Source organism: Lepidochelys kempii, chromosome 8 (assembly GCF_965140285.1).
Source record: "Lepidochelys kempii isolate rLepKem1 chromosome 8, rLepKem1.hap1, whole genome shotgun sequence".
Classification (NCBI taxonomy): Eukaryota; Metazoa; Chordata; order Testudines; family Cheloniidae; genus Lepidochelys; species Lepidochelys kempii.
This window is the reverse complement of record NC_136387.1, coordinates 60901754-60920048: the sequence shown is the minus strand read 5'-3', so window position 1 is coordinate 60920048 and position 18295 is coordinate 60901754. Positions and strand designations below refer to the sequence as shown.

General features: G+C 41.0%; 1 protein-coding gene across 1 annotated transcript; it reads right to left on the bottom strand.

Annotated features, from left to right (window-relative positions):
* Positions 1-713: 713 nt before the first annotated feature.
* RGS13 (regulator of G protein signaling 13) lies at positions 714-14026 on the bottom strand. Its single transcript, XM_073358216.1, has 4 exons — positions 13962-14026; positions 8216-8277; positions 3887-4053; positions 714-887 (listed from the first exon to the last, which is right to left on the bottom strand). The coding sequence occupies exons 1-4, from the start codon at positions 14024-14026 to the stop codon at positions 714-716; spliced, it is 468 nt and encodes a 155-aa protein (XP_073214317.1).
* Positions 14027-18295: the final 4269 nt, after the last annotated feature.

Genomic DNA, 18295 nt, shown 5'->3' with positions numbered 1-18295 from the left:
AAAACAAAAGCATTCCATATCTCTCCTTTAAGGTTTAACAAGCTGCTTTGTATCTCACTTTATTAATCCAAGCGCATTTGGGCACCAAATGCACAGTTGCTTAAATACGCCTGGATACAATTACAACTATCCTTGGAGCCTTCTGCAAACTAATGTATTTTTTGTGTAATATGCATGTGTTTCTCTTTACACTTGAGACTGTTTAGTTGATTAACTGGGCAATGCGCTGAATTTTAGCTTCTGAATTACAGAGTTTACAATACGGTGCTGTAACTACCATTCCAAACCTCAGCATTTTTATTTCTCTTGGATAGTGGTGGATGTTGAGGGTGTGGAAATAGTCTCTCATGACTGGTAGGAGAAGGACAAGAGGCAGCTAATTTTCCCATGGATTGTGATAAGTGAGTGGGGTCATAGGTTCTTCCCCATAATGACTTTTTAAATTCCAGACAGACTGCGGTGAACTAAAAGTGGCTTTCAATTTTTTGACAAAGCTGAAATTTTCCACCAGGGCGGAAGGTGGAAAGTATTTTATGTTCAGCTCTAATATCCGCATAAGAACAAACTACCATTCTTTGTAAGGCAAATTCATCCATTGGCTGATTTCTTCTGTTCTTCTTCTTTTACCATTTGAAAACATTAATAAACCAGAAGGAAGTCTCTTCTGCTAAATCCTTTGTGTCTCTCTTTAATGTATTAATGAGTCATTGCTGTCAATCTGAAGGCCTGTGTTTCAGTTTCTGATAGATTTCTGATCCAAGAAATCTGGGATATGAATCCCTTTCCATGTGCATGTATACTATTTTCTGAGCTTCGTCAAAACAGGACTGAGTTGGATCTTGAATATTCCTGATAATAGCTTCCCTTGCAGGACTATCAATGTTAATCTGAAAAATAAAACAATATTAAAGAAAGTTACAACAAAAATACAGAGTACAAAAATAGGGCACTGCAAAGATGAAGCTTGGTAGGCTGCAGTCTATGCCTTGCATCCATATGATCAACTTTGGTACCATGTTTGTATGTTGAAAAGGAGCTACAGGAGAAAACTTAAGAAAAATAAAAATCTAAAGTATTTAAAAATCTTGGTATAAAAGTGTTCACCTCCCCCCCACTTAGTTAGGTTCCTATATCTTTATTTATATATCTAAATGGAAGGCCTGTTTTTCAGATGTTCTGACCAACTGAAATCAGTGGGCGCCATTGGGTGCTCATCACTTTTGAAAATCAGGCTACTGAAGTCACAGTATATTGCACAACAGAGACTGTACATCAATCCTGTTTAGGAAATGGGTTATTGTGTAAGAGACTCAGGAGTCATATGGGGATTTGAAGTGGATGAGTGGAAGATTTGTGGATGTCTAAGACCTTAATGTACTGGTGCTGTGTACCTTTCTATCAGAAAGGTAAACTGCAAATAAGAGTTGAATCTCACCATGATATAGGAGATTGACCAAGGCAATTGCAGTTCAACAAAAAATTTTGTAAGTTAGATTTGCTCTATTAAGTTGCATTTATTAGAGACTGAAAGAGCTGGAGGCGTGTGAATTAATGTGTAACCGTTGATGTGTGGAGACCTTGCTGTATCAACGGTGTTTTTTAGGTGCAATCTACTCCTTCCTGAATACTATTGCATTTTTTTGTTTGTTTTTTTTGAATACAGACTATGTTGAGATCACCATCAGCTTCCATTTAAAAAAGTTTCAAGCCCTCATGTTTGTTGAGGAAAAACTTGAAAACAGGAAGCAAGCGTGATCCCAAAGACTCACCCAGAAGGCAAATGAAGAATTCACAATTTATTTAAAATTTTTTATGCTGATCTCATGATTTTGAGACCTGACTCATGATTATTCAATGCTTGAGGCTGGCAACACTGATCAGCAAATGGGAGGTTATCCATCGCTGAGCATGTGTATTTTTTTTTGTACATCTGTGATTGAGTTTCCTATAAAAGCTCAAATGAAAAAACCGCAGGCTGGCCAATCAATTCCCCCCCACCCCCAAATCCTAAAAACAAAAAACCCTTCAACGCCTCATAATTTTTAAAATTATCCCATGAATTTTTGAACCAGTCTCAAGAATTTTTAACTTGCAGGGCTGACCATATTGTTGTTTCTTAATCAAAGCTGTAAACTGTCACCCTACACCAACCTTATCCTGGCATCTGAGGGCATGGCTACACTTGCAGATGTAGAGCACTGGGAGTTAAACCAACCTTTGGAGACTGCAGCAGGGAAAGCACTGCCGTGTGTTCACACTGTCAGCTGCAAGTGCAGTGGCGTGGCCACATTAGCAGCTCTTGCAATGCCACAGAGAGCAGTGCATTGTGGTAGCTATCCCAGGGTGCAAGTGGCTGCAGCGTGCTTTTCAAATCCGAAAGGGGGTGGTGGAGTGTGACAGGGAATGTGTTGTGTGTATGTGGGGGGGACAGACTGTGTTTTGGGGGCCTGAGAGTGTGTCAGCATGCTGTCTTGTAAGTTCAGACAGCAGCAGATCCCGCCCCTGGTCTCTCTCTCTCACACACACACAAATGCCTGCCTTTACAGCAGGACCATTTCTCAGTAATGGTTTGCTTTGTCCTGGAGCAGAGAAGCATGCCGGCTGTCAGAAACTGAGCTTTGAAAGGGGATATCCGCATGCCTGCAGCTGAGTTCAAAACAATGAGAAGAGTGGCCACTTGACTTCAAGGGATTATGGGACGTTTCCAGAGGCCAATCACAGCGCAGTAATGCAACATGTCGTCCACACTGACACCTGGGCATTTAAGCTGGGGCGCAGCGAGCTTTATACTTCTCATGGAGGTGGATTACCAAGAGCGCTCCAGTTGCAGAGTCCAGGAGCTCTACGTGCCTCGCCAGTGTGGACACCTCAGGAGTTAAGATGCCTGGGGCTGATTTTAATGTGCTTTTAATGTGCTTCTAAGTGTAGCCAAGGCCTTAGAATCAAACTGGGTTCTTTCGAGCCCTCACATCTCCAGCAATTTGCGTTGTGCATTTGGAATTTAGTTAATAATTCTCTTGCTGATGCATGAGCCAGAAAAAAATCTAGCGCGCTGTGTTGGACCTGCAGTGGTAATGAGTAAAAAGTAGATTAAATTTGATTTTTGTCAGTGAAGTGAGAAGATAATGATTCTTAAGACACCTAGAAATGATCTGCTGGGTGTGATGTTTATATAGTGTTTTAACAGAAAAGAACCACACTGTAATATTAATCCCTGTTCATACAGCCAAATCTGGTCTGTTTTTCTGAAAATTTCTGAAAATTTGTCCATGTTTTTATTAAAGGATTATTAAGGATTGATTTATTGAAGTAGCTTAACCATTTGGGATGAATTACTCCCATTTTTCTTACTTCTCCAGTGCTTTTGGGAACTTGATGGTCTTTTAGCATGCTTCTGCCATCTCTTAAAAGGGATGGAACTGGGTAGAGATCTCACTTAATTTCCAGGTACTTATGGAAAGACTGGACTAAGCAAGGGTCACGTTCAAAGTCTACTGGTGTTTGGAAAGACTCCGCTGGCATCAACAGGCTTTCTACAATCCTCTAAAGGAATGGAAAAAACCTCAGGACTTTAATTCTAGACTCTGTTCTGGCACTGACTCCCTCTGTGGCCTGGGGCAAAGAATTTTACCTATCTGCCTCAGTTTCTTATCTGAAATGAGGTTAAAAATACTTAATTACCTGCTTCACAGAGGTGCTGTGAAGATGATTAATCAAATAAACATCTTACACTACTTTGTACAGTGAGTGACACTGCCAATTATTTATTGCTGCATTTTTCAAGCTTTCAGTTTCAACAGATACCACGTGCATGTTTTTAATATAAACAGGGGTGTGCGCACACGTGTGAGGGAGGGATGGAGCAGTTCTTGCAATGTTAATTCACCTCTTTAGGCGCCTGGGGTTGAATGTAATTTTTTAAAATTTTCCTGGCCACAGAAATTCTTTTCCTCCGTGATTCAATCTTCTTGTAAGTTTCACATGCAAGCCAGAATTCCATGTTCTCATCACTGTATTCTGTCTTCAGGTAGCTCTTGTAGATTATAGGTCCATCTGAAAATATTTCAGAAGTCAAACTTTATAAACTATAAATGATAGCATTTAGGAAGATAATTGTCAAACAGATTTTGCTTAGCTCTGAGTGAAAAATGACTAGATAAGGATTATAGACCAGTTTTGGTACTTTTTCTCATGTTGAATAGTTCCTCACTCCACAAGAAATCTTACAGAAGACAATGGGGCTACTCATGGGATAAGGTGCTACCCATTCTGACCATGAGTATCTGAGACTACTTCAGGGGTGCTGGAACAGTTTTTATAGTGGGGGTGCCATTGAGCCATTGAACCAAACTGTAAACCCTGTACAGATGCCCCCCGACTTACACAAGGCTTTCCGGAATGGAACAATTGTGTAACTCGAATTTTGTGTAAGTAGGAAATGTATACCTGTACGTTACGGAATGTTTTCAGCAACTCGAAAATCCTATTTCTGGCTTATGGAACTTTTTCCGTAAGTGCGAATTTGCATAAGTCAGGTCTTGCGTAACCTGGGGAGCGTCTGTATATAATGGAAACCACTTCAGTCCAGGGGCTGCTGCAGCATTGTTAATTCCAGCACCTATGGACTACTTTAAAAAAGTAAGGAAATCTTCTGGCCCTTTTTGTTTTATATTTACATAAAATGTGAGACTGTGAATAGAATGGTTTTAAAAGAATATTTAGGGGATAACTGGCCTCTCAATGTGACATATAAAAGTTTCAGACTTCAGTATTCTTCATTTTGTACATGCGCAGAACTCCCTTAACATCAGTGAGAGCTGCACATGTGCAGAAAGAGCAGAATATCAAAGAAAAAATTTCCTCTTCCTATGGTTTAAAAACCACACAACAAATATGCATGTTATAAGGCTGATAATTTAAAAATTCAGCTCTACATCAGAGTGAAAAACTTCTAAACATCAAAAAATCATGGTCTAACTGGAAAAAAGGAAGGCTTTTATTTTTTATTTTCCATTTTTTTTCCCCTGTCATCAAAAGGAAAGGTGACTTTTGTTGCTGCCATCCTTGTAACTAAGAAAGCTGTCAGTGTGCTCTCCAGCAGATAAAAGATTTTGCAAATTGTGTTCTCTACCCTTAATGTATACCAGTACACCTTTGCTATAATGAACCCTGGGGATCCAAGCCTTTTGTTCAGCATAGTCAGGGGTTCGTTATAGCGAAAGGGGTGGAGGGAGACAGAGCTTCCGGGGCCATGGCGGGGAGGGTGAGTGGGATCCAGGGACCATGTTCGCTATAGCTCAAGGCTTGCTATTGCAAAGGCATTATAACGAGGGACTTCTGTACTTTGTCCAAACATCCCGACTCCCACTGATTTTTGGCTTCACTGGTGGTAGCAATTGTTGGAAGCCTTAGTACGCTATACCTTAAAGAACTAGCAGGTTCAAGAATTTAACACCATGTCATTTACACCTGCTCTGAGCAGCACGTGATGATGCAGTGGCTAAAGTGGCTGCAGCCATGAAAATGTTGAGGTTTCAACCACTGTTACCACTTGCTGAGTAGCACTTTTGTCAGCAATGGTGAGAAATATTTTCCAGGAAAACCTAGTGTAGGCAAATACTTTAAGACCAACATAGCTCTGGGATAAGCAGTTGCAGCTCCATTGACTTCAAATGAAGTTTCTCACGGTTCGTATACTTGGCCCTTTGCAGGAATCTGAGAGCAATGTGGAGATATTTCATCAATGGCAAAATCTACATTTTGCGAGTGTTTCATAGCGCTCTAGTTCTAAAAGCAAATTTCTCCAGTGGTGCAGATCACAGAGTTTTCTGGTTTCTGCAAGAGATGTCAGCATGTCACAGGCTGGTGGTGTGGTTACAAGCAGTAATGCTGCTTGTGTGTGATTTCTGATATTTCAAGTTGCCTCTCTATAGCACAGTGCATTCCAGTGCATTCCAGAGCTTGCACAGTAATACTCTATATTGCCCCCACTAAAGGCTGTGCTTTTATAGCACAGCCTGGCCCTTGATTGATTTTTTTTTTTTTTTTTTTTTTTTGCTTTTCAATGTATTCATAAATGATCTGGAAAAAGAGGTGAACAGTGAGGTGGCAAAGTTTGCAGATGGTACAAATTTATAGTTTTACGTATAGATTTCTTCCAGAATTTCAAGCACCACTGCCCATCCATCAAACTCTCTTGAACACTCCCATACTAGCACCAACTTCCTGGACACCATGATCAGCCCTACAGATGACTATATACAAGAAACTCCTGGATCCAGCAACCACCCTGAACACAGCAAGTAGTCTGGTATCTACAGCCAGGTACTCAGTTACCACAGAATTTGCTCAGAGGAGAAACTGCGTGATAGGCACATAAATGCCTTCACCAAACAAGGACATGCCACCAGAAAAATAGATCACATCATGTAATGGGTCACCCAAATACCTTGGGAGAACCTGCTTCAATACAGGGAAAAAACCCCAAACCACTGAACTTACACCCCTAGTTTTCACCTACCACCTCACACTGGAACCCACATGGGATGTCATTAAACTACAACCCATACTTGAGGGGACCACATCCTGAAAAATCTTTCCCAAACCCCCTCTTCTGGCTTTCAAACAAGCTCCCAACCTCACCAAGATCATTATCAGAAGGAAGCTTCCCACAGACCAGGACACACCAGCTCAAACGGCATCATATCTTGCCATAATAACAAGTGCAAACCTGCAAACATATCTCCACTGCTACAATGATCAATACTCCACAGAACACACCTTTCAAGATCCATGGCTCCTATATCACATGCCTCTGTCAACCCATGGTACACCTCAACTAGCACATCAGATGTCCCAAAACAACTACGGGGGTGAAACCAGACAATCAATACGCTCTTGAATGAACTGTCACCAAAAATATGACAAAAATGCCCTATAACCCATGGGTGAACACTTCTTACAAAGCGATCACTCCATGTCTGACCTCTTAATCCTCATCTTCAAAGGAAATCTGTGGAAAACCTTTAAAAGATGATCCTAGAAACATAAATTCATAACTTTGCTGAACACTTAAAAACCATTGACTTAACACACGTGCTGGATTTATGGCTTATTACAACAATTTGTAACACCCCCTTACTGCCTGCTAACCCTTAATGGCCAACTTCATTTTAAGTGGTCTTCTACAGCATGTGTGAATCCCTTATGGTTATTGGTCTGTCCCAGTTTGTATTTAATTCTCCAGGCCTGAGGAAGAGCTCTGTGAAGCTCAAAAACGTGTCCCTTCCCCAACAGAAATTGGTCCAATAAAAGATATTACCTCACCTACCTTATCTCTCAGAAGCAGGGCTGGCTCTAGGCACCAGCAAAACAAGCAGGTGCTTAGGGCTGCACATTTCTAGGGGTGGCATTCTGGCGCCGGCCATGCTGCCCCAAGGAATGTGCCCCAGCTCGCCTCTGCCTTCTCCCCTGAGCATGCCGCTGCTGCTTCACTTCTCCCCCCGAGGCTTGCCACGCGCGAAACAGCTGTTTCATGCTGCAAGCCTGGGGGGAGGGAGGAGAAGCAAAGTGGCAGCACGCTCTGGGGAGGCAGCAGAGGTGAGCTGGGATGGGGAGCGGTTCCTCTACCCACCCCCCGTTACTTCCTGTGCTCCCTCCCCACCCTCCCTCACATCCGCTCTGTCTGCTCCCCTGAACGCGCTGCCTCTCCTTTGCCTGAGAGGGAGGGGGGAGAAGCGGAGTGGCGGCATGTTCAGGGGAGTAGGCGGAGCAGAGGTGAGCTAGGGTGCGGGTTGCAGGGGGGAGCCACAGGAAGCAATGGGTGGGGGGGAAATGCAGCATGCCTCAGGGAGGAGGCAGGGCCGGGGATTTGGGGAAGGGGTGCATTTTGGGCGGGGGGGCCACAAAAAAAAAAAGCGGGGGAAGCCAAAATTTTTTTTGCTTGGGGCGGCAAAAATCCTAGAGCCAGCCCTGCTCAGGATACATAGTGACTAATTATATTGCAATGGGCATCAAGGGCATTAGTGGTGAGTGATTTGGCATTAAAATTTTTCATTTGCTTTTCTCTTTAATGGAGGTCAGTAACCATAAAACACAGTGAATGGAGATATTCCAATGTATCACATAAGCTCTCCCTATCCACACATTTCTAAAAAAGCATTAGATAGCTGCTGGTAAATTAACTCTGCTGGATTAAAAACATACAACTACTTACATTTAGTAGTCATCAGCTTTTCAAAAGATTGGGACCACTGTAGCACTTCCTCCAATGACACTCTTTGCAAAAGGGGGAAAGGTTATTGTGGGATTAGAGTTGTAGTTAACTGTGTGACTAATGCTCTGTTTAAAAATAAAGCTAAATTTCATTATCTAAAATACAGTCACATAATTCAGTGAATCTATATGCATTTTGCTCTCTACAAGTTCATTTTTGGATGTTTCAGATCTCATGCCTACAGTTTTGAAGAAAAGATAACTTTCAATAACTATGGACCCAGTTCTGCACTAAATTACACCCATACAACTCCCTTTGAAGTCAATGGAAATTGTGTGTGTAGGCAGGGCAGTACAGTACTGCCGAATGGGAGAAGACTAAAGAAAGCATTAACAGTTCAGACTGTCAGCTCTCCCAGGCAGGGGTGATTATGTAAGGTTGCTTTGTGTCTAGAGACCCTGCTGTAGTTCAGGACTTCAGGTGCCACTGCAATGTTAGGTGGTACTATTAAAGTCCCTGAGTATGATAACAAAACAATGTAAAAACAATTTCTTCTCCACTCACACCTTCCACATTTATCATTAGCTGCGAGGTTGAGCTCTGAACATTATGCAGTAGAACCTCAGTATTATGAACGCCTTGGGAATGGAGATTGTGGTTATTTCAAAAGTTTACGACTGAACATTAACTTAACACAGCTTTGAAACTTTACGATGGAGAAGAACAATGCTGATTTTAACCATCTTAGTTTAAATGACAGTTTCCTTACCTTGTCAAAAAATGTTTTTAAACTTTCTCTTTATTTTTTTTTAGTAGTTTACATTTAACACAGTGCTGTACTGTATTGCTTTTGTTGTCTCTGCTGCTGCCTGATTGCATACTTCCAGTTCCAAATGAGGTGTGTGGTTGATGGTCAGTTCATAACACTGGTGCTCATAACTCAGAGGTTCTATTGTAGCTGATAAATGATGGAAAGACTAATAGAATCTTGACTGCAAAAGACACTCAATCCATTTCATTCATCTACTTGTTTTGAAATTTAAAATTAATCACAGTATTACTAAGCAAGAGGATTCTTAGAGGTGACTAACAATGGATTGTTTTTCTTTTATGCTCGTTATTCTTACGTGGCAATTTCCTGGGTTTCTAGGGGGTCTTCCATTTATTCTCTTAACTCTTAGTTCTGTGAAAGACAGAGGCATCAGAGAGAACTAAACATCTTGGAAAAAAAATAAACTGATAAGGGCCAGATCCTGCACTGGTATAAATCAGCATAACTTTATACCACCTGTGTCTCCGGGTCTTATAATTTTTAGTGTCCCACCACTGGTAACTTGAAAGAAATGCCTATGCTAAATGCTCATGTAAGAGATTGGAGAAAAAATGCATTGTAATTCATTAGGCTCTAATCAAACTGGAGAGGGAGTTTTCATTCTCCCTTGATCCTTCCATTTTGGCATCAGTTTCTGAATCCCAACTAAAGCCACTTAATTACCATAAAGTTCAAGAATAATCCATATTTGATTAAAAGCAGTCTTGGTTTGTGGATAGTGGGTACTAATGACTGATTTGTAAGCCTGCTCTGCACAGCAGCTGTTTGCTGGTTTTGTAGTCTAGTTTGTGGTGATTCCTTAGGTTTGTTTCAACATAATTCTAAGAAGGACACCACTGCCGTGTATTAGTTTGTTATAGCAAGCCAATCTTTTCTGGGCAGAAAAATTAATGTCAGTTACTCAGCACATTTCTGGATAGTTTAACTCCTATGTTTGGTAGAAATTTTGCAACCACCGAACTGTGGTCTCAGCTCTTCTGTAATTTCTGGTCACACAGTTCGTTTTTGTTCAAGTAGGGCTTTTCTCATGCCTAACTGACCTCCTCTTTACATAAATACTCGAAGTGTGTGGTTATGGCAAGAGAGGTGGCTCTGCAAAAGTTGCATCTTGCGCCTGTGAATGCTTATTCGTTGACAGAGCTGCTTCTGAGTCATATCTGCTGTTACTGACACAGACACTTTTTACTGTTGTCAGCATTGTCACTCTTATACAGAATAAGTGACATACTTGTCTGTCTCCCTGAGCGCCAACAAAACTGCCATTTTATTTCCATTTCTGAATATTTGCCTCTAGTGTTAATCTGTGAAGCAGAACAAACACAGCCTGATTTTAGTTACTCTCCATGGGTAAGTTAACACTTAGGGAAGATGATGTTTTACTGTAAACTGAGGAAATATATGGAAGTCACTGAGGGGGAAAATGGGTATGGGCTATGAAGATTTCCCCCCCCCCCACTTTTGTGACTATAACCCCACTTAGTCACAGAAGTTGTATCAGTAGGATCTTCTGCAGTGAGAATCCATATGCAGAGGGAGAAGAACTGATCATGTCGTCACTATGCAATGTATACTGCACAACTAGAAAAGAAAAAGTACTTAAGGGACCATGGTGCACTGCAGAAGGCCTGGGACTGGGAGTCAGGAGACATGGCTTCTATTCCCCACTCTGCCACTGACCAGCTGTATGACCTTGGGCAAATCGCTGGATTTGTTTTCCCTCCCAACCTTTTTCTGTTTTTTGTATTTAGAGAGTCCCTGCCCCGATGAGCCTACAATCTCTCACTGTGTTTATACAGTGTCTTTCACAATGGGGTCCCAATCTTGCTTGGTGTTTCTATATGCTACTGCAATAAAAAATAAATACTATTACTAGTAATAGTGAGACTACTGGCTCGGTGAGGTTGTTTTGGATGCTCATGTATTATTCTGTGGTGGTCTGGAAGCCTACTTTCACCATCTCCGACTCAAAGAATACTTTCAAGATAACACTGAACAGCACACTGATACCCTCCCAGCAACAGCACAAGAAGAAGAACTCCCCATGGACTCCTTCTGAGGTTCAAAATGACCGTCTGGACCTATACATAAAATGCTTCCGCTGACTGGACAGGCAGAAATGGTGGAAAAACAACATCACTTGCCTCATAACCTAAGTCATGCAGAACGCAACGCCATCCACAGCCTCAGGAACAACCCTGACATTATAATCAAAGAGGCTGATAAAGGAGGTGCTGTTGTCATCATGAACAGGTCTGACTACCAAAAGAAGGCTGCCAGACAACTCTCCAATACCAAATTCTACAGGCCACTTTCCTCAGATCCCACTGAGGAATACACTAAAACTGCACCATCTACTCAGGACACTCCCTACATTAACACAGGAATAAATCAACATACCCTTAGAGCCCTGACTGGGGTTATTCTATCTACTATGCAAGATCCACAAACCCGGAAATCCTGGACGCCCCATCATCTTGGGCATTGGCACTCTCACTGAAGGACTGTTCAGATATGTGGACTCTCTACTCAGACCCTACGCCACCAGCACTCCCAGCTATCTCCGTGACACCACTGATTTCCTGAGAAAACTACAATACCGTCCTAGCCACCATGGATGTAGAGGCTCCCTACACAAACATCCCACACGCAGATGGAATACAAACTGTCAGTATCCCTGATGATGCCATAGCACAACTGGTTGCTGAGCTCTGTGACTTTATCGTCACGCACAGTTATTTCAAATTTGGTGACAATATATACCTCCAGACCAGTGGCACTGCTATGGGCACCCGCATAGCCCCACAATAACATTTTTATGGCTGACCTGGAACAATGCTTCCTCAGCTCTCGTCCACTCATGCCCCTTCTCTACCTATGCTACATTGATGACCTCTTCATCATCTGGAGCCATGGGAAGGAAACTCTGAAAGAATTCCACCATGATTTCAATAGCTTCCCCCTCACCATCAACCTCAGCCTGGACCAATCTACACAGGAAGTCCACTTTCTAGATACCACGGTGCAAAGAAGTGACAGTCACGTTAACACCACCCTATACTGAAAACCCACCGACTGCTATGCCTACCTTCATGCCTCCAACTTCCATCCCGGACACACCACACGATCCATTGTCTACAGCCAAGCACTGAGGTACAACCACATTTGCTTCAACCCCTCAGACAGAGACCAATACCTACAAGATCTTCACCAAGCATTCTCAAAACTACGATATCCGCATGAGGAAATAAGGAAATAGGTACACAGAGCCAGATGTGTACCCAGAAGCCTCCTGTTGCAAGACAAGCCCAAGAAAGAAACCAACAGAACTCCACTGGCCATCACATACAGTCCTCAGCTAAAACCTCTCCAATGCATCATCAGTGATCTACAACCCATCCTGGACAACGATCCCTCACTTTCACAGGCCTTGGGAGGCAGGCCAGTCCTCGCCCACAGACAACCCGCCAACCTGAAGCATATTCTCACCAGCACCTACACACCTCACCTAACTCGGGAACCAATCCATGCAACAAACCTCGATGCCAACTCTGTCCACATATCTACACCAGCGACACCATCACAGGACCTAACCAGATCAGCCACACCATCACCGATTCATTCATCTGCACATCCACCAATGTAATATACGCCATCATGTGCCAGCAATGTCCCTCCGCTATGTACATTGGCCAAACTGGATAGTCCCTATGTAAAAAGATAAATGGACACACATCAGATACTAGGAATGGCAATAAACAAAAACCTGTAGGACTTGGGTACTTCAACCTCCCTGGACACACAATAGCAGATTTAAAGGTAGCCATCCTGCAGCAAAAAACTTCAGGACCAGACTTCAAAGAGAAACTGCTGAGCTTCAGTTCATTTGCAAATTTGACACCATCAGCTCAGAATTGAACAAAGACTGTGAATGGCTAGCCAGCTACAAAAGCAGTTTCTCCTCCCTTGGTGTTCACACCTCAACTGCTAGAAGAGGGCCTCCTCCTCCCTGATTGAACTAACCTCGTTATCCCTAGTCTGATTCTTGCTTGCATATTTATACCTGCCTCTGGAAATTTCCACTACATGCATCTGACAAAGTGGGTATTCACCCATGAAAGCTTATGCTCCAATACATCTGTTAGTCTATAAGGTGCCACAGGACTCTTTGCCACATGTATTATTTGTACACTTTTTAAATCTGTTTGTCTTGCAAAGTGCTAAGGAGAGCTGGTTGGTGGTTGTTTTTTTCCCCACCAAAAAACTTGACTTTACTGAGAAATCAAAAACTGGAAATTTTGGACTGAAAGATTTCAATTTGGAAATGCCATTGTGGTACTTCATGTGAGCTCATGTTCCAATTCTCTTCTATGGGTTGGGCTCCCTGGCTATGAAGCATCACCGTCTCCTCTCTTGCTGAGCAGTTGCAGTGTACATAGGAATCTATGGCATCATGGGAAACATAAATTGGCTGGAGAACCTGTCCAGCTGAGAGAACTGAGAGTATAAGGCACAATTTTTCAACCTCTGGCAGTGGGGCTGAGTTTAAAAAAACAAAAACTAACCCCTTCCTCCCCCAACATCCTGTTTTTAAATTCATCCCAGGTATAGCTCCATTGACTTCAGTGGTTACACCAGGGGTGAACTTGGACTAAGATCTCTATGCCTGAACAGTTCAAATTAAAACAATCCTATTACTCATAGCCTAAAGACACTGCGAATATATTGAAATTGATCTACTGTGAAGAAACAGCATGAATAACAGGTGATCAATATGTGCAGCCGTGATGACAACATGCATGGGTAAATATTCAGCATAAAATTATATAGTTAGCCCTCTTGACTTTTTCAGTCAGGAGGCTAAATCCCTTCATACGTTGTAGGATTATGTGACTGCAAAATTATAGTACTACTTACTTAGAAGTGATCCCATTTTCGTCTTCTCTGAATAGCTTACAAAGACAACAAATATTTGGGCTCATTCTCCTAAATAAAGAAAACATGTGAGTTCTGGAACCTGATATAGTACAGCAGGTGCACTTGAGTCCACCCTGATTTTAGAGGTCTGACCAGTTCCAACTGTGTTCCTCGTTTTACATATAGGGAATATAACTGGAATTGGTCAGACCTCTAAAACCAGGATGAACTGTTTAAATTCACCCACTGTATTTATGAAAATATTTGACAGGAATGAGGCATTTCCACTCATCTCAGTGGAGATTTGGCACCTGGCTCTTAAGCATTAAAGAAAAGAACAATTGAAAGACTTTTTTTTTTTTTTTTTTTTGAATGCTTGTTAAGGGCCTAACTGAAACATATAAAGTTATTGAATATTTAAGACTTGTTCCTTTCGTGCTTTTTTAGAAAAACATGAATATAACAATTCTCTTTTATAAAATGAGACATCCATAACTCCATAGTCCACGATACGTGACTCTAGAAAAGCTTCTGTCTCATTACAATCAACTGCAATGCTATCCCTAAATTTGACACTTCCCTTAACTTTTTTTTTTCAGGGTTTTATGTTTTTCATTTGCTTTTGTTGAGAAGTAAATTATTCCTCCTCTCAAAATGTTTTGAGGGACACTGTATAAATATGCCTGAAGAAGTTTTGGAGATTTGGGGCCTGACTCCAAGTACGTTGAAGTCAATGGGAATCTCTCCGCTGACTTCAGTGGCTTTTATATCTTGTACGTAAGAGCTCAAGACTTTGCTTTAAACTGAATAACTTTGAGTTTGTGAGTGAATTATTGAATCTCCAAGACAAATGTTTGGGACATGCTGAATCAATATTAATCCGAATTATTGATCAGACCTGGTAAACTTGTTCTGACATACGGATCCTGTCAAAAACTATGGGTACTATGTGTGGTGTTGTGACGAGGAAATTAAGGAACTATCCATCCTAGAAAATTATTTGTGAACTGAAGAAAGTCTTCTCCTTTTTTATTTATATATTTTTTTATTTATTTGTCCAACTCCTCCTCCTTTAAGCAATGCCATATGTTTTGAAGGCCAAATTCTTCAATACACTTTATATATAATGTTTATGGAATAGGTCTTTCTGTAAAATGAGTTTGTGTATATCAGTCTAGAATTAGATTACTACATTGTAGTCCACACCAATAATCAGAGATCTCTTTTCAGTCTAGTAATTTAAATCTACAATTTGGTTCAGATTAGGGCTTGACTGGCCTACACCTATCCTAGGGCTAGACTGTGCTTTTATATTGGAACACAAAATAAGGATGGTGCAGAGTTTCACTGCCCCAGGGGACATTCTGAACTGTGGAATCCTTAAATTCACCTCTTTTTTTAGAATTGGGTCATATCCTTAGAGCCTGAAGTCAATGGAACTACATCAGTTTAGACCATCTGAGAATCTAGCCCATTAAGTTTTCTACCAGATATTAAAATGCTTACTTGCAAAGCACCATAACAACTCTGACTGATAATACTATATGAGGCCTTATCCCCCAAAACTGAAGAGAATGCATGCCAATAGCCTTGAGATGACTACTCAAATTCTCACAGCTCTATGGCTTTGCATAGTTCCCTGTGTGTAATATATGCTCCAAACATTGCTCACAAGCAAAACCCAAATAATGTACTCAACAGAAACCCCCACTGGAATTTAAAGCAGACTTCAGGGGGAGTTGCTGGGTGCTTAACACTTTAAAAAAGAACAAGCCATGTTTTTAGGTGCCTAAATATGGATTTAGAAGCCTACCTTCAGGCCCCCATTTTTGAAATACTTAGCTGTAGCCTTTATCTGTAATAATAAAAAAAGTTCATATCCAGATACATTTGTACTTTGGATCACTAGGGTGGAACTCATGCATAACCTAGGGGGCTTGATTTTAAAATATAAGGTAGTCTACATTGCTGAACTCTTCATTTAAACCAGGAGTTGATAACAAATATTTTTTCTTCGGTTGCTGTATGGAAAACTCCATTGTAAAAGGAGACTGTTTTGTTCTTACTGGAGAACCATATGTCAGCAATGATAAACGCTTCAAACAAATACTGTGGCCTAGAGCTTACCTACATATTTGTAGTTCATGAAAGCAGGACTATGTTCTCTGTTCTTCCTTTATTTGAATCATCTGATAATACATTAGATAACAGGCAAAGAAACACAATGTACTTTTTGTAGCACTATTATATGAATTCCATATTTTCCTGTGAATTTGACGTTTTTCTTCTGAAGCCTTGTCTGCACCGAGGATTTGCGTGCTAGCCGTTGGTGCTAGCAATTTGTGTAGCTGCACTGGTGCAACTCATAATGTAGACAGGGTATGCTGCAATAAACTATGATTTACTCTGGTGCATCTTATGCTAGTTTCAATCAAGGAACAATCCACTGGTACAAAGAGTGGCTTCAGCTGTCTACATTAGGGGTCACATCTGCTGCTGCCCTAAATTGCAGTGTGGCTTCACTTACTCGAACAGAGTATCATACCAATGTATACCATGCCAGGATCTGGCGCTAGCCTGTTGACCAATGGCGTTACACTGATGGCAGGCTGCCCATGGCTGTAATCAGAGCAAATCTAGAAGGTAAGAAAGACTTGAGTCATTCTTTGAAAGCTTCCATTATGTAGTCTGGTTATTTGCTACTTAGCAGCTTATGTAGTCATATAAACCTGTGCAAAGTGTGCACATTAGGATTTGGTAGCATTTCCCCCCTCTGTTCATAAGTGTAAATGACTAAACAAGTGCAACGTAGCAAAGAACTGGACCCTGAGTTTTGCAATTTTATTGATTTATTGCTTTATTTTAGATCACTGTATTTTAGTACTCATGGTAATTGTGTCAAACTCGAGGTTGAGGTTCTCTGTCCATAGAATAAGCACAGCATGGGCATCTGTGTTTAGTGTTTCCCAAACCGCTCCTACCATATGCTCTGATCTGTCCTGGAGAGATCACTTCTAGGTAATTCAGTCTCTATCATGCTCAGCAGTTGGCCTTTCGGAGACTAAAAGCAAAACTCCATTGAGTTCATGAAGACAGAATTTTACCCTACATTGTCAATTGTGAGGCTGTTCATGAATTTAAGACCTTTTTTTTCCTAAATATTTTCCTTTTTTTGAATTATTAAAACTTCTATTTCATGTTTCCACTTTATCCTGGATTGGTTTTTGGATTTAACTTTAATATTTTTAATATTATGTACTGCATTTAAAAAAAAAACAACCTCTTGCGCTCTCTCTCAATAAGCTTTTTACACAGTTTGGAATTTTGCATTTTTAGTAAAGAATGGTTTATCCCACTTGGTACTGTGTTTGCATTTCTCATGCAGTTCCAAGTGCTTAGCTCTGTAGAAGCGTGGCTGTCTGCGTGTCATGTCATCTGAGAGTCTGTGGTGGCCCAATCCTGTGAAGCTTTGCGTACCCAAAATTAGCAGCTGGGCTTAGCACCATTCAGGAGGTGGCTCTGGGTTTTTATGCATCAGCATTTGTAGATCCCACTTCTCATTCAGAAAGGTTTTTACAAAAATAAAGAGTCCCTAGACTGCTCACCCTGATATTCTGCTCCTTAGCCCACCTGCACTGCTTATCTCCAATAATTAAAAGCAGTATGTGATCAAATTTGATCCTAATACTTTCATTCCCTATCTGAGCCCATCATTATTACTGTTCGTAATAAATTTCACTTGTAGGTTTTCAGCTACTGTATCAACACACAAGTCAGTTTATAGAATTACATTCAGAAACAATATGAACATTTCTTTGATAATGCTTTTAAAATGCTGGATTGCATATAATCCGATTCTAAAGACAAGGATAAGATTAATGAAATATGCTACCTTGGATTAATGTGATGACAGAAATGTGTAAATACTCAAGACTGTTGTGATTTAGCACAGTTCTTCTTCATCAGGTTTCCCTTTTCCTTCATAGCCCTGCCCCACGTATGGACCTGCAGAGAGAGACATACACGCAGGTATACTTTTTGTTTTGTTCTGGACTAGCCCAAGAATACTGTAATACTGTTGAAATTCACATGAACGTAACAGTTATCAAAGGGGTCAATCTTCAACTGGTGTAAATCAGCATAGTTCTATTGAAGACAATGGAGCTATACTCACTTACACCACTTGTGGATTTAGTCCAGAATTGTGTTCAAATTACACAGATCTGTTCCTTGGTTTATTATAAAGCTCTTCCACATAAGTTCATGAAAAGTATTTTAGCATGTAGGATTGTGCATTTCCAGCAGATTTCATCACCCAAAAGGCAAATCACAGG

Bases quoted from the DNA above. Each gene is read 5' to 3' on its own strand.
- RGS13 (XM_073358216.1), bottom strand. From the start codon at position 14,026: ATGAGCCCAAATATTTGTTGTCTTTGTAAGCTATTCAGAGAAGACGAA. The intron at 4,054-8,215 runs GTAAGTAGTTGT...AAATATTTTCAG, and splicing joins AAAGCTGATGACTACTAAAT to ATGGACCTATAATCTACAAG. The intron at 888-3,886 runs GTGAATTAACAT...TTTATTTTTCAG, and splicing joins AACCCCAGGCGCCTAAAGAG to ATTAACATTGATAGTCCTGC.